Here is a 16,481-nt window from a genome sequence, read left to right as displayed (position 1 = left end):
ACTCATAGCTCCAATGTGAAAACCTGTAAAATAAAAATCTGATGTTGAATGTTGAAATTTGCACTTGCAGACAATAGTCACAAACCTGTATTCTGAATTTGAAGCTGCAGACAAGTAGTCACAAATGTGTAAAATGCCATTCACAGAAATACAATGACAGACACAAACTTGTAATATACTTGCATTTATTCTTACATTCACATTTGGGGACGCTCTGAAACGCTAATGGCTTAATGCATTAGATTGATATTAAAAGAAATAAATGATATTATCAAACTCAGTAAACACCATAATAATGCATACTACAGAAAAGCAGATGAGCAGCCATGACGGCAGCCATATTGTGCCAGAACGCCCACCACACACCAGCTTACTAGTGGAGAGGAGACAGTGATGAAGCCAGTCAGTATTAGGAGGCCATGATAGACAGAGGCCAAGGGGCAAATTTGGCTAGGATGCCGGTGTTACACATACCCCTACTCTTTTTCGAAGGAATACATACAAAAACAATGTAGAACTGACCACTGAACTATACACAGGGTTGGGACTAATCAAAGAAACGAGTCACAGCTGACAATACTAACGAGATAATAGATGACCAGGTGATAGGAATACAGACACACAGGGACACATGAACTGAACACAGTCAAAAGTAATCTAGAAACAGACATGAACAGGTCAAAAACAAACTAAACCTGAACAAACAAAAAACGTGACAACTAGGATTTTTTTTTTTTTTAGACCAAGAAAATCCTAATCCTATTCACCATATTATAATTCAGTCATATTGTGAACTACACCTATTTGAATGGTCTTTTAAAAATGCTTTATTATATCTGCGTAAACTGGCCTGACAGGCTCTAAATAAAAGCACTATTGTCAAAGTACAATTATATATCTGCTGTTCAATAAAAGTGCAATAAAAAAATAGACACACTCTTATTACAAAGATTACACTCATATAATCACAGTTATATTTAAACATAGGGTTTTTCCTTGAATTCCTTCTAGGTGAGAACACCTACTGTCAGTAATGTTTGCTGTGACACATGACACCAGGAGGCTCATACCAATACAAACCTGTCTCACCTGTTACACACTCTTTTATCTCTCTCTCTCTCACTCACATTGTATAACGTGTCTTGACTAGGTGGGAATTTTGTTTTCTTCAACAATGCTAATGTTTGACTAGAAAGAAGGAGGTCCTAGAAAGCCTTCGCTGTATTTGGATTGAGTAATTCACAGGGATTCCGTGACACTTTGAGAGCTGAACAGAATCTACATTGTCTGACTTGGTGCTCTGAGCACAGCTTTAAAAGGAGCCATGGGTGAGTTTTTAAGCCTTGTTTTAAAATCATTTGTTGTTGTGATTTGCCAAGTTGTCATGTTTGTGATATTTGGGTTATGTAAACGGTTGCCAAAATGAATGGGAAATGTAATATAACAAGTGTAATATAATTTTGCAATAAGTGATCAATGGTTTAGAATGAGCTGCTTTTTTCATCTATATTTAATATTTTAATATTATTACTAACATTTATGGATGGATGGATGTACAAAATGAGTGTATTTAATTATTCACTAATTTACTCTGTGTGTATTTTCATGTTACACTATATTATATATATTTCAATTTACATTATATGGTAAATAAACTTATAAACTTAAACTTTATGTTATTAAATGTGCAGACACTAATCTCATTTAAAGGCTGTTTTTATGAGTTTACCGGACCATAAACTGCCTGTCATTGAGACTTGAGATTCAGACTGACCAATCACACAAAGGGTTTCTTACAGGAAATCAGATGTATGCAATGCCATTGTGAATCATGCGCAGGGCTCTTTTTACTGATATACATTCCTGAGTTCAAGTCACTCAGGTTCAACTTGCATACCTGTAGGCCTGTTGAAACACATTGCTCATGGATGTCCAGCTCCAGTATTGCACTTGAAAGGAACATCTCTTTGGCATGTTTTTTCATGCCTTCACATAATTAGACGCATTTATCTGTAGGGTATTTCATTAAATATAAGGCTTACTGGTGATTGACAAAATGCAACAATCCTATCTGTCCTAGATTTTTGCATTGATTTTAAAGGAAAATGTTTGGAATAGATATAAATATGTTAAAATGTGTTATAGATACTTATAGGTTAGCTGATAACATAATTTACAAGCCAAAATATTGTATAAAACACTCCAATCTACTAACTCCTAATGGCTTCACCTTTCTTTTGTCCATTCTAGAGGTGCTTGTGCTTCTAGACTTTGAGGCGACGATGCCAGATGAGTTAACGGTGTGTGTAGGGGATGTGGTAAAGAATGTCTCAAAGGCCAAAGAAGAAGGATGGCTGGAGGGAGATCTGAGAGGAAAGAGAGGCATGTTCCCTGGCAACTTCGTCAAGGTCTGGATCTATTAGAACATTGTTTCCATGCGGTTATGTTTAAGCCTTGCCATGGCTCCCCTAGTTCCTATACATATATTCAAAATAGCTCTTCTCTACCCACAGGAAGTGCCTGTTTACCTAATAGGGGACAGCAACAGAGAACCAAGAAGCTTGAGGAAATGTAAGTCTCCATTATAAGTTAAATAACAGTATTTTGTTAGTGAATTAATCTTTTAAGTGAACGAATCAATCATTTGCAAGTCTCATTTGAATCTGAATGCTGAAATATGCTCGAAGTGATACTGAACAAGATGGGGGTTTTAGAATTATGACGCTGAAGACCATAGGGGTGAATTCATGTTGATTGGGACACTTTTTCCAAGTCATCTTAATGGCAAAAATCACCCTGAATTTACCACTAATTAAAATGACACAGATTACAAATGTTGTACGTTTTCTATATTTTGATAAAAGTCATGAAAATATTGAGAAGTCAGTTAGCCTGGCTAACGTCAGACCACTTTCTCTTTGAGACGTGGTCTGGAAACCACATGTACATTTTCTCGTATTTGAGGCGTGGTTTACGAATGCCCAGAGCCGTTTATTGGGCGCTACGAATGTCTATCAAATGCGCCTGTACGCAGCTCATAGCCAATCATTTCAAATTATACCAGATGACGTATGTAGAGCGACAGATATTCAACGAAGAAGACGACGATGGGTCAGATTTATGTGTACACCAGAGAGTCCTGCACGGGTCCGATTTTGTAAATCCGCACCCGACCCGTTTTCCAACAGCAGCACTAATAAAAATCTGCACCGACCCGCTTAAAATAGAACCGACACCCGACCCGCACCCGAAATAAAATCAGTTTAGACTATCACATTATAGACACACTTACAAACATTTTTATTGCCAGGTCATACAGAAGTTATTACACGACCATTATAGCCGAAGCTGTCAAAAGGCCGATACATGAAGAACATGGCTAACGTTACCACACAAATCGAACAGACGCGGCTACACCACTATATGCCACGCAATTTCGTCTAGCCTACATCTGACAATTTTGGGTTCAAACACACCCTGCACACCACACATAAGTTACTTAACAGTGTTAAATATGAAAAATACCGTTCGATAGAGCTGCTTTGTTACCAGTTATCTGCGTGCTTCCTCAGGGATGAAGTTCCACATTTGCGGCTATCCAACACGAAAATGTTTGCAGCAAAGCCTTTCACAATATTTTCTTCAGATAACTCCAAATTTCTCCCACACACTAGACTTGATTTTTGATGACGTATTGTCGACAACTTTACAATCTCCACTAGCTATTCTTTTCTTCAACTCCTCAGCATCTATCTCGACGACTGCAAGCAGAACGCGCGCGCGCGGTTGTGATGCATTTTTAAAAGTGGAAGTAGCCTTGGTAACGTTATAGATCCTGGGAGGGCGTGGCGCGTCGGCACAAATAAACTGATGTGGATTTTAAATTATTTTATCAACTTGAAATACAGGCATATTTTTGTAGATGTGTTCCTAAAAATATGCATATATTTTTACGTCTGTCATGTTGGATCCATAGATAAACAAACTGCTTCGGTGTGTCGCATATACTTCGTCATCGTCTTCCTGCTCCCTCCCCGTTCTGTGATTGGTTCCCTATTTCAGGGGAAAAATTAGTCCATGGTGTCCAGACTACCTTGCAGCGTGAATAAAATCGCGCTGCTCAAGGCAGTATGGGGAAACCCAGGCTAGAAGTCAGTAGTATTTCTGAACGAATCGGTTGAGTCAGTGATTCAATCATGTGTAAAGCGACGCAGAGGATTGGTGTATGACATCAAAGTACCGCTCTCGCGATACTTTGATATAATTCACCGATAGGTCTGCTCAGCGCATCTCCAAGTCATACCTCTCTCACTCGCACACACACCTGTTAGAACACTCACTTGTCAACACCTCCTGACATAAACAGCAGAAGGTGAGCGAATCTTTTTAATTAACTTGGATAAATCAAAGTCCCCAACAAGAATAAAGACTCGTAAATATCCAGATCTGTGATAGATGAATATGAGTTTTTCAGTGGCAGTCAGATTCAAAAACTTTTTCTTTCGAAGTGTCTGAAGTTGTCCAAAGAATCTCAACTTGGCAGACTAAAATAAGTAGGCTAATGAAAGGGTTTGTGCCTCCACATCCGGTCTCAAATTATACTCCCCAAAATCCATAGGCTAGTGCTGCCCTATATCCGCCATAAAACAGTGCTTGTCATAAAAGTGAAGTAGGGCTACTTGTAAAAGTGAAAGCTAGAAGTGCTTTTTGCAGTCTAGTCCAGTTCTGTTTAGTTTGTTCTCACATCTGAACATACTGACATGTTCCATATGTTTTCCACTTTCTTAAATTCTCCAGCGAAGAAACCAAAGGTACAGACGAGGAAATGCGAGGTGGCTTTTCCCTACATTTCCCTGCACGAGGACGAGCTGGAGCTGGTTGTCGGAGAGACCATCGAGATTATCAGAGAGGTATATTAAACCCCATTTCTATAAACTCAACTAGAGCAAAGTAGATTTTACGTGGATGGTTTCGTGTAGCATGTTTTACTACATACTTGCTGAAGTGGTAGTCTCATCATGTTAACGTAATGGAATATTAAATCAAAATAATAATAATAAAAAAAAGTCTTTCCAAATCTGTATTATTTTTCTTTGGATAGAATGTTCACACTGCTCCTTTTCAAATTATTATGTTAGCTCAATTGATTTGTATGTAAAGACAGTCTGTCATTACAGCAAAATAATAAACCCTGACAATATGATCAGAGCACCTACATAAAAAAAAATATATATATTGTATCATCCTGAAGGTGTGTGTGTGTGTGTGTGTGTGTGTGTGTGTGTGTGTGTGTGTGTGTGTGTGTGTGTGTGTGTGAGAGATAATGGCTGTCTGACAGTACATCATTTCACTTTTCACATGACTGCTTAACAAATAAGTAAATATGTGTGAAATCAATGATGTAACAGTCCTGTTTCTTTTTTAATACAAATTAATCTGCATTCTTGTTTGTCTGGTAGATTGAAGATGGATGGTGGATGGGAAAGAAAAATAACCAAATAGGAGCCTTTCCGTCCAATTTTGTGAAGGAAATTTTTGTCCCTTCAAAAGGTGAGCTTGTACACTAAAACTCAAGCTGTAAGGATTTGCATTTCTTTCACATAATGAGCATCGTCTTATAGCTGCAATTGATACAGTGTCCTCTGTAATATTTGGGACAAAGACAGAGCAAACTGTTGCTTGGCCATCCTATTTTTGTGATGGATCTCGCAGTATAGGCTCAAGAAATCTTTTGTATATAGTAAAAATCCACTCATGCTTCCTGAAGAGTGTTTCTGTCAGACACATCCAATTTTTATTGGTTTTAGTTGGCCTCAGGTTTGACTGATGTCTCTTATTGTTTTATTCTTGTTACCCATCATCACAATTGGCTCTTAACTTTTACTGGCACCTCTGGTCCTCATGTTGGCAAATGGAAATAACAGCATCCAAAGTTTATCAGTAGCCTAGAACAATGACTAAATGCTGAAAATATCTTATCTTTTTTGTCCATTTTTGTTTTTCAAAACAAATATGCGTTCTGTGTGAATGTTTGCTACTGTCTTTCTGAACCCTCTTAATGTTTGCAGATGGCAAGATAACTGAAGCCAAAGCCAGGCCTAAACTCTCTGAAGATGTCTTCAATAAAGAAGTGAATATATATTATATTATATTATATTATATTATATTATATTATATTATATTATATTATATTATATTATATTATATTATATTATATTATATTAACAATAACAATAGTGCTGTCAGATCAATTAATCGCATCTAACAAAAGTTTGTGTTTACATAATATATATATGTGTGTGTGTATATATATATATATATATATATATATATATATACGTGTGTGTGTGTCTATGTATATTTACATATCCACATATATGTGTATATAAATATGTGTGTGTATCTATATATACAGTATATACACAGATATATATATATATTTATATATATATATATATATATATATATATATACACACATTATGTAAACAAACTTTTATGTAAGATGTGATTAATCGGTTTGACAGCACTAATTAATAATATAATTCTATTATATTATTATTTATATATTATGATATTACTTTTTTCTAACAGGGAAAGGGACAACAGAGACCAAGTTTACGGAGGAAAACATCAATCGGTGAGAAGTCTAAAAACATGCCATACCATACAGTTGATTTTTGTTGAATAATTAAAATGCTGTTTAGCTGGAGCTTGAGGTTGCACTCTTCAACTTGAAGAGAACAGAGTAACACTATTCCTATAATAAACAGTGACAAAGAAAGCACATAGAATCTTAAGACAATGCTATTGCAGTTATCAGTGAATGAAAAGATCTATTCTTAAAGGACTTCCCTAAGAGTTTGACACCAGAAGAGCAGTGCTTTGAACATGTGCTTTTTAGATTCACCCACCAAACCTGCCAGAGCAAATCCATTATGGAAAATTTGCTAATAAGTTTAATCACAACTGCAGTAAATTTGAGGTCACTGAATACATGTTTAATTCCTCCACAGTAAAAGAATGTTGTCGGGCCATGTTCGACTACACGGCTGTTGCCGAAGACGAGTTGAACCTGAAGAAGGGAGACGTCATAACTATTATCAGCAAGGTGTGTCATTGGTGACCAACAGACTACTGTCTATTTATACAACACACAGTGTGTTTTCGAAAGAAAAACAATGTCGCTCACCTGCTTTGTATGTAAAGGATAATGTACAGTCAGCTGATGATTACAGCAAAATAATAAACCCTGACAAGGTGATCAGTATGCCAACACAAAATTCATCATTGTATTTTGTATCATTCTGAAGGGGTGTATTTTGACCGCATATGACCACATGGCTGTACAATATCTCACTTATTACATGATTATTATTATTTTTAATGCTTTTTTAAGGTTACATTTATTAGATCAAAAATACAATAAAAACAGTAATATTGTGAAATATTTTTCTATTTGGATATATTTAAAAACGTAATTTATTCATGTGATCGCATAGCTGAATTAACATCAGCCATTACTCCAGTCTTCAGTGTCACATGATCCTTCAGAAATCATTCTAATATCCTGATTTGGTGCTGCTTAATATTTTTCAGGATTCTTTGATGAATAGAAAGTTCAAAAGAAAAGTGTTTATTTAAAATGGAAATCTACATTATAAATGTCTGTAATGTCACTTTTGATTAATGTAATGCATCCTTGCTGAATACAAATATAAATTTATTTGAAAAAAATATTTTGTTGAACCCAAACTTTTCTAGGTAGTGCGTATATGAAACAAAAAGAGAATGGAGTGATATCATATGTGTATTCATAACTGACAACGTCCTAATTTGTTTGTTTATACCCCATACAAGTTAGTATCTTTTCCTGCTCAGCGAGTCAGCTTTATGTTTTTCACTTCTTTTTCTTTTCCCTGCAGGCCACTGAGGACGAAGGCTGGTGGGAGGGGGAACTCAACGGATACAGGGGCTTTTTTCCTGATAACTTCGTCATGGTGATCCCAAGGGATGCTCTTCATGTGAGTGTGGGACAGAGAAATGTTCTCATGATTGGCCCATTTGTGTACTATTAGAGAATGGGAGTCTCCCTTTTGTCAACACTGCTCTGGGCTTTTACTAATGCGCTGGCTCAGAAAACCGATTTAACGGCAAGGATATTCATTCTAGTTTACAAATAGTTTGGTTTGTTTTAAGGTGGAACGTACTGGAGGTTATAAATCTGTTTTTAATGCCTTGATACACAAGACAGCTAACTGTGGTCTATACATGACAGTATTTTCTTCCTGTTACTTTGGGCTTATTAAAAGAGATTGACTCAGAGGTTTCCATTAGAGGAGAGGAACACTAAAAACAGTGACTTGATTCTTCCTACATGAAAAGAGTGTGAGCATTAACCTGCTCAAAAGGACTAATCCATATCTGGTTGACAATTTCTCGTTTCCTACGCAGACTGGGAATGCAGGCCAGACACCGGTGAGACTTGGCTCTCAGAAAAAATCAGGTAAGACATCAGCACCTGTCATAGCGGCAGGGCTGGTTCGACAAGATTCTTCAGATTATATCGAACGTACAGTTGCTGGAAATGTTGCTAGAAATAGTTGCATTAAGAGATTATAGGTGTGTGTGTGTGAACAAGTTTAATTAGATGGAAAACATAGTGGCACATGTCAGGCCGTCTTTGAAGCACTTGTTACTGTCATTTTTTTAAATGGTTGAATCGAAAGTTTGCTGGTTGGTATCCTACATGGGGAGACTTTTTGTTATGTGAAAATATTGTTTTTGTCCATCTTTATTATAGTATCGGTAAATCAATATACAAAAGTCCATTCAAAGTTATATACTATAAAATAGTATATAGGCATATGCTAAGCTTGATAAACAGAATTTGAATTTATAAACTGTTTTGTGTCTTTATAACAACTCAGATGTCTTCATCAAATAGGAATATATGTTATCAAAGGACAAAAATACTTGAATGTCAGTAAAGCTGGAATTCATTAGTGGTAAATATACACAATGACTCTTGAGTTATGGTTTTAATGAAGGATATGTCGTCATTGTCTAACCCACAGTAGTCACATACTTCCCTTATTTGAAATGAGACACAATCCTTATTAGATATCACTTAGTCTTAACTAGAGGAAGTTCAAGTTCAGTTTTTTACTTTTATTGCTATTATTATTTTCACAGCATGCTCAAATAAAGACAACTGAATAGCTACTGTATGTTTTTCATCTATGTTCGTTCTATGAACTTATGCTATATGATATTATTTTTAAAATATATATATTTTTTTTTCTGAGGAATTAACAAGTTAGCTTATGTTTGGTAGATCACAAAAACTCTCTGATGGAAACTACAAACTTTAAAATGCAGTTTCTGCACCTGTTATTGACAACTCATTTCTAGGACAGGAAGTAGGCTCTTTGCTCATCTCACGTTTTGTTTTGCTCTCAAGCGTGAAACTTTCTGTCATTTCCCCCAGGATGATCATGTTTTTTTGCTGCGGAATTGTCTCTTTGACAGTGTTAAAGTGATGTTAAAAGCCTGGAAATGTGGTGCAAAAATCTCTGTTCTTGGCTGAATCTGACTTTCTTACTCATAACACGCCACCACAAACCGCTCTAAGAAACACTGATGCAGCTGTGTGGGGCTGTGACAGGAAGTTGTTGTAGGCCATGAGGAGATGTCATGTGACCAGAGCACCCCTCTGCTCTCTATTTATACGCCTTCATTTCCATAAGAACATAGTGTTGTGATGTTGAAAAACTGACAGGGTATGTATAGACTGTATTTATTCTTTTGTATTTTTAGTTCTTGGATTTTTTTCTTCTCCAGATGCATTTGCAGTTATATCACTTGTCCTTGTTTTACGACTTTGCAATCACATAAGTCATAGAATGGGTTTTTTAATAGTGTTTTATTGAAGATTTGGTTTAAAAAGAAAAGATCTTGTCATAGTGGTCGATGGGATGTGATGAGAGAGGATGTTTACTCAAAATAATTACAACCATTTGATTTTGACTTAGATCAGACTTTAATGTCTTTTATTTTGACTGCACAAGACTAATTCTGAATTAGGACAGAGATCTGGTCTATATTGTAGGACACAGTTAATGCTTAAAGCCATTCTGGTTTATTCAGGAAACCCATGAGAATTTTTTTTGTGTAGCCACAGGAAACAAATGCTCATTTGTCAGGGAAAGTTACAAGTTCTCATGCCACTGAGACCTCCAGCATGTGTCCTGTTTAGTTGTGAGAGTGCTTCAAAGTGATGTTTATTTTGTGATTTTAATTTTAAAGTGTGTAAAGAGAATGGTTGCAAAAATAGATTTAAGGGTTCTGGCTGGCCTTCTGGCAGTCCATCCAGCAAACTGTCCTCTCGTGTGGGGTGTGTTATTAAAAAGGCTTTATTAAAATTGGGCTTTTATATTAAAATCCACAACCTACACAATGCAGCAGAGCCTTCATCCGGGTGACCAATTAATCTAACATCTTGATAATGCCTTTTTTATATTATATCTCACACAAGTGCCTTGGGCTTTTTTATTTATGGGAGGGAACGCCAACATTTGGCTTCCATTAACTTTGAGAAGACGAAGAAGCAACAATGACATTTACATATGTTTGTTGCATTTGTTTGTTGCATTGATGGAAAAAACGAATAATTCTTGTATCTTCTTATATCTCAGGGAATCAGATGCCAGTGATGGACCAGAACAGCTCAGATATGAAACCAAAGACAGAGACTAAAAGTAATAATTCAACCTATAAATAACCTTTAAAAGTATAACATCGGTCTTATTCTGGAGTAAATTTACATCTAAGGGTGTGTTCACATTTGGCAGGTTTGGTTAGATTAAAACGAACTCCGGTGCGATTGCTCTGTAATTGCAGTTAATTTGAATAAATGTGAACACTGCCATCCGAACCCCTTTGCGCACCAAACTAGCGGACCGAGACCTCTCAAAAGGTGGGTCTCAAACTCTAAAAAGGACAGAATGGTTCTTCTCGTCATAGTTACGATGTTAAACCATTACAGTCTGACACAGGCATCGGAACCTTGTCTTCTTGCAGCAGATTATTTTCCACAACGGAGAAATTCCTGGAGCTGTTTTGACTATTTTCGAAGCTTTTTGTGAGTTCTTGTAAAAATATCTACACATTTAATCCAGCACACATCATTGTTTTGGATGTCCAATAAGTTCTGTCACAAAACATGCGTCATAAAAGCCTTTTTTTAATCTTTAGGTTCAGTGTTAAAAATGACAGTGTGAACGCTAAGTGAACCAGGACTAAATGTATCGTTTTCACTCTTAGTCTGGACCAAATGAGCCGAGAACCGAACTACAAATGTTACTGTGAACACACCCTAAAACTACTTAATTTTTATGAAATATTTATTTATATTACATGTCTAACATTTATTACTTCACTTAAGCACTGCTGTATTGATGGTATTTATCTCTTGTCTTTGCACACAGGTGAGAAACCAGACACTAAAGACTTTCGAAGTGACCCACCTGGTAAAATCAAGTTGCCTGGTCTACACAAACCACCTGTTCCTCCACCACCCACCAAAGAGAAGCCCATAAAACTAGCACCAAAGTAAGTAATGCCTTAGCAAATCATGTTAGAGCATACAACCTTCTGTGGTGCTTTTCATGAGACTCTCATCACAAGTAACACCAAATGTAAAAGGAATCTGAAACAAATAAAAACATAAAATCCCCTTCCATCGGTCAACATTATTTTCCTCGGGGACTGAATTCCCCCTCATCAGATAGTCATTTAGCATTATGTGTTATTCTAAAGGGCCTGTGAATGTTCAGTCTTGTAAAGAGCGATGGAAATTGAATGAGTTGCTGAGGGACTAAACAAAGTCAAACTGCCTGTTTCCTGTTTTTCTAAGTGAGCATATAAAAAACATAAACTGCCATGTGCTCAAGGCAGAGCTTACAGAAAGAACTGTCATTCTGACAGAATTGCATGCACAAACTAAGAAATTACAAGCATTTAACAGTAAATCTTATGTTTTCCAAAAGAAATCAAAGCAATGTGTTGTTTGAAAAAGCTCGTAAACCTTTATTGACACATTAGACAAATTTAGAAGCAGCTGAAGACGCACCTCTTCTGCAAACATTTAATGACCTCACTCTCTTAAGCCAATGCGCTTAAACACACACACACACACACACACACACACACACACACACACACACACACACACACACACACACACACACACACACACACACACACACACACACACACACACACACACACACACACAAACCTGTTTGGAATTTTAATATATTGTATGTGTGTAATATGCATAATGCATTTTTTCCCCTTCTTAGAAATGTTGAAGAGCCACAAGCTGTCTCACCGAGACAACAGCCCCCTACCTCGCCAGTACAGAAAGAGGTTAAAGACACTAAGGATGTTAAAGATAAGACACCTGACCAGTTTGACGGTGTAGACGTGTCCTCAGAGAAACTGAGCCATCCCACGGCCAACAGAGCCAAACCTCCACAGAGAAGACCACCAACAGCCCTCGCCACTGTCGCACAAGTGAGCTTAACACAAAGGCACAGACGTGACACTCATAAACGCTTCAGGATTCAAGTTGATTGGCTTTTAGTTTAAAGTCCCCCTGTAGTCAATCATTTTATCCCTTAAAACTCATCTTTGAACACCATGATGACATATTTAAACATTTCCTGTGAAAATAATTTCTTCATGCCTTAAAATAGCTTGAATGTAACTACACCCTTATTCGCGGAGCCATGAATATGCAAATTGGTCTCTGCCTTCACTCAATCACACCATTGTAAATACCTGATACACTCGGTCAACATTACTTTAGTAAGCACTACACAATGGCAAGTGGAAAAACTTGTTTAATTCAGCCATATATGTTTGAACCAGAAACTGATTCAGAAGAGTGAATTACACAGGGTCGTCTATAAGTCGATGTGTCAGAATGGTAATGCGTTTTATGTATTGCTCTCTATATACAACGACAGACACATAACGGTAATTAATATGACTAGACTTTGGCTTGACTGCGTTATCAAACAGCTAATAATATGTTGCTAATGTTACACAAACCATGTTCCCATTCGCCATTTCAGAGTCAGCCAACTGCCTTCTAAAAATCATCATCTTTAGAAACGCTTTGAACAACTTAGAATGTCAGTGGAGAAAGGCATATAGTTCATCATAACATCGTAATATAAATCATATACATAATTCACCTGCTATATTGCTAAATGTATTGCTAATGATATGCTAAAGCCCGCCCTGCTTGTTGATGGGATTGGTTACAACATATTTGTGACGTAGAGAACAACTGCATTTTCAAAGCTGACTGAGTTTTGGTTCACTGCCGTTTTAAGGAGAAAATACTCAGCAATGGTGTTGACATGAATTTGCACATGGTTTGTCTTAAAGCATATTTTAAAACACTACAGAGACCTATAAACAGCATTAAAAACTTGATTTTCACCACAGGGGGACTTTAAGAGATGAAAACAAACTGAATGAATCAAGCCTAAAAAATGTTAATTAAACTTGTGGTTTTCAAAGCTTAAGATGCGGCACTCAAGCCAATGAGAATGATAATAAAAATGAGGAAAATCAAAAATTAGGGCTGTCAATCAATTACAAGAATTAATCATGATTATATATATAATAATTACATTTTATAATCATTCTTTTTAAATAACAAGTTAAAATATTCAGTCTAATGTCTTGATAAATAATCCAAATAACATCTGTTTTTCATAAAGGTTCCAGATGAACCTGACCACAATCAAACTTCAGGAGAGAAAGATGGATTACTACAAAATATTCCAGAGGTTTGGATAACTCTTTACGATAACTTTCAATAATAATATAACATTATATAATGCTTCACAGATCAGATTACCTCATGTACCTTCAAATATAAGAAATTGTAATTCATATCGGTCTATAATATTATCATAAATATTCATATTTGAATGCACATGAACTATTGATCTGTAAAGTATTATATAATGCTTTAAGGGCCTATTGAAAGTTGTTCTAAAGTGTTACCAAAGGTTGAAAAAAATTAATATTACGTTATGGAATTATTTTTGTCTATAAAACATCTCCTTAAACGTCTGATATAAACCACCGTTTAAAAGTTTGAGGTTGGTAAGATGTTTCTGAATGAAGTCTCTAATGCTAACCAAGACTGGATTTATTTGATCAAACATAATGCAGTAAAACAGTAATATTGTGAAATATTATTACAATTTAAAATGTGGTTTCTATTTAAATGTATTTAGAATGTAATTTATTCCTGTGATGCAAAGCTGTATTTTCAGCATCATTACTTCAGTCTTCAGTGTCACATGATCCTTCAGAAATCATTTTCTCAAGAAACATTTCATATTATTATCAACGTTAAGAACATTTGTGCTGCTTAATAATTTTGTCAAAACAGTTGAATATTTGATGAATGGAAAGTTTAAAAGCTCAGGATTTATTTGAAAAATATTTTTTTTGGGTCACTTTTGATCAATTTAATACCTCTTTCCTGAATAAAAGTATTTATTTATTAAAAAAAAAAGTACTGACCACAAACTTTTGCACTGTGATGTACAGCCATTTGTTAACATATTGTCCTAGGATTTATATCCCTCTTCATCCCTCAGTTGCTCAGCTGCTGGTATTTGTTCACAGGTTACAGAGCCTCAGTCAGCTCCTCCCGCCAAGACAGACCAGGGAACTAAGAGCACTTCACCACCCAAGACACAGACTGAAAGCAAAGCTGGGGTTCAGGAGGAGACTGCATCACTGGCCTCTGTGCTGATAGAACTCAAAGATCTCCGTATGTCACTGGATCTCCACAAAGCACAGCACGAGTGAGTATAAACCCCGACTACCACCCCTGAATGATCATATGTGACCCTGGACTACAAAACCAGTCACATGGGTCAATTTTTTGAAATTGAGATTTATACATCATCTGAAAACTGAATAAATAAGCTTTCCATTTATGTATGGATTGTTAGGATAGGACAATATTTGGCCGAGATACAACTATTTGAAAATCTGGAATCTGAGGGTGCAAGAAAATCTAAACATTGCGAAAATCTCCTTTAAAGTTCTACATTTACTCACAAAAATAAATGTTTTATATATTTACGGTAGGAAATTTATAAAATATCTTCATGGAAAATGATCTTTACTTAATATCCTAATGATTTTCGGCATAAAAGAAAAAATTATAATTTTGACCCATACAATGTATTGTTGGCTATTGCCACAAATATACCCGTCCGACTTATGACTGGTTTTGTGATCCAGGGTCACATATCACACATTTCTTTTATTGCAATATTCCTCTTTGCTTTCCCTCACCAGGAGAGACATAAATGACCTTAAAGATGAACTGAAGAACGAGTCCGAAAAACGGATGAGATTACAGGTGAGTGTTGTGAGATTTGAGTCTATTCTGAGAAGATAATAAAGTCTCATATCTTGTAAAAAAAAAAAACCTGAAATAAATCCAGTCAAATAAATACTGTCTTAATCCTCAAGAGAGCAGCAGTGAGTTAAAAATACAACCTCTTCAACATGATAGAACTGACAAATCATCTGCATCACGTAACCGTAGTCATAAGGATTCCTATTTTATCCATAAACGACCTTAAAAATAGCCAAATATATATCTGGAAGTTAAAAAAATGAATAAAAAATGTACTATCTATCTCTTCTACCCTGATGCAGATTGTTTACCAGTAAATTTTACACTGTCGAATTTAAATATAGTCTCACCTTTAATGCTAAGTACAACTTATTAATCAATATTTTTATATTTATAGGATGAAGTGGAGGCTCTGAGGAAAAAATAGTGTCCATTGAACACCAGGAGTATTTCACAATCCCCAAGTGATCCTTCTTTGGGACATGGAGATAAAGGCTACAGAAAGACAATGATGGAGTGTTGAGGGAATGTAAAAATGTGCGGACAGATATGGAAATCCAGCATTTGCAACTTGAATAATTCCTAATCCAGTGGACCAGAAGGCTGAGCTCCATTCAGGGAGCAGAACTACAAAAAGACGTTTCGTTTTTCATATACTGCTTATCAGCTCATTTGGTTTTGGGAGTCCTCTCCACTTGTTTTTTTTAAACATATATATGTGCATTTTGAAATGTGTAAATATAAAATATTCACGGTTAAACTAGGCCATATTTTAACGTATTAATACACATTCTATTAATAATATGTTTCTGTTTTGTGGTATTCTGTAGAAAATAAATCAATAAATAATTCCACTGATGATGGTCAAATGTCTTTGCTCCAAACCTGATTAAGTCAGAGACTTAAAATATAAACATGAGTTGATGTATTTTTTGAATGCAACGACATTAAAGTTTTATCTGTGTTAAGACTATGAAACAAGATGGCTTTATTTCAGGAGTGGAAGATATCAA

General features: G+C 35.9%; 1 protein-coding gene across 4 annotated transcripts; it reads left to right on the top strand.

Annotated features, from left to right (window-relative positions):
• The first annotated feature begins 1,066 nt into the window (after window positions 1-1,066).
• Window positions 1,067-16,443, top strand: sh3d21 (SH3 domain containing 21). Of its 4 annotated transcripts, XM_079895160.1 has the most exons (17): window positions 1,067-1,328; window positions 2,251-2,408; window positions 2,514-2,571; window positions 4,798-4,910; window positions 5,460-5,550; window positions 6,069-6,130; window positions 6,594-6,639; window positions 7,016-7,110; window positions 7,925-8,023; window positions 8,454-8,505; window positions 10,697-10,759; window positions 11,489-11,612; window positions 12,365-12,578; window positions 13,799-13,867; window positions 14,721-14,902; window positions 15,405-15,468; window positions 15,866-16,443. In XM_079895160.1, the coding sequence occupies exons 1-17, from the start codon at window positions 1,325-1,327 to the stop codon at window positions 15,893-15,895; spliced, it is 1,524 nt and encodes a 507-aa protein (XP_079751286.1). In that variant the 5' UTR covers window positions 1,067-1,324; the 3' UTR covers window positions 15,896-16,443. The 4 variants fall into 4 exon arrangements, with proteins under 4 accessions (XP_079751286.1, XP_079751288.1, XP_079751289.1 ...); XM_079895162.1 differs by lacking the exon at window positions 13,799-13,867 and having other exon boundaries at window positions 1,145-1,328; XM_079895161.1 differs by lacking the exon at window positions 10,697-10,759 and having other exon boundaries at window positions 1,242-1,328.
• Window positions 16,444-16,481: the final 38 nt, after the last annotated feature.

Source organism: Squalius cephalus (assembly GCF_949319135.1).
Source record: "Squalius cephalus genome assembly, chromosome: 15".
NCBI lineage: Eukaryota > Metazoa > Chordata > Actinopteri > Cypriniformes > Leuciscidae > Squalius > Squalius cephalus.
This window is presented reverse-complemented; position numbering and strand designations above follow the sequence as displayed.

Coding starts and splice junctions, on each gene's coding strand:
- sh3d21 (XM_079895160.1), top strand. Junction 6,131..6,593: donor AAGATGTCTTCAATAAAGAA/GTGAATATATAT, acceptor TTTTTCTAACAG/GGAAAGGGACAACAGAGACC. Junction 10,760..11,488: donor ACCAAAGACAGAGACTAAAA/GTAATAATTCAA, acceptor CTTTGCACACAG/GTGAGAAACCAGACACTAAA.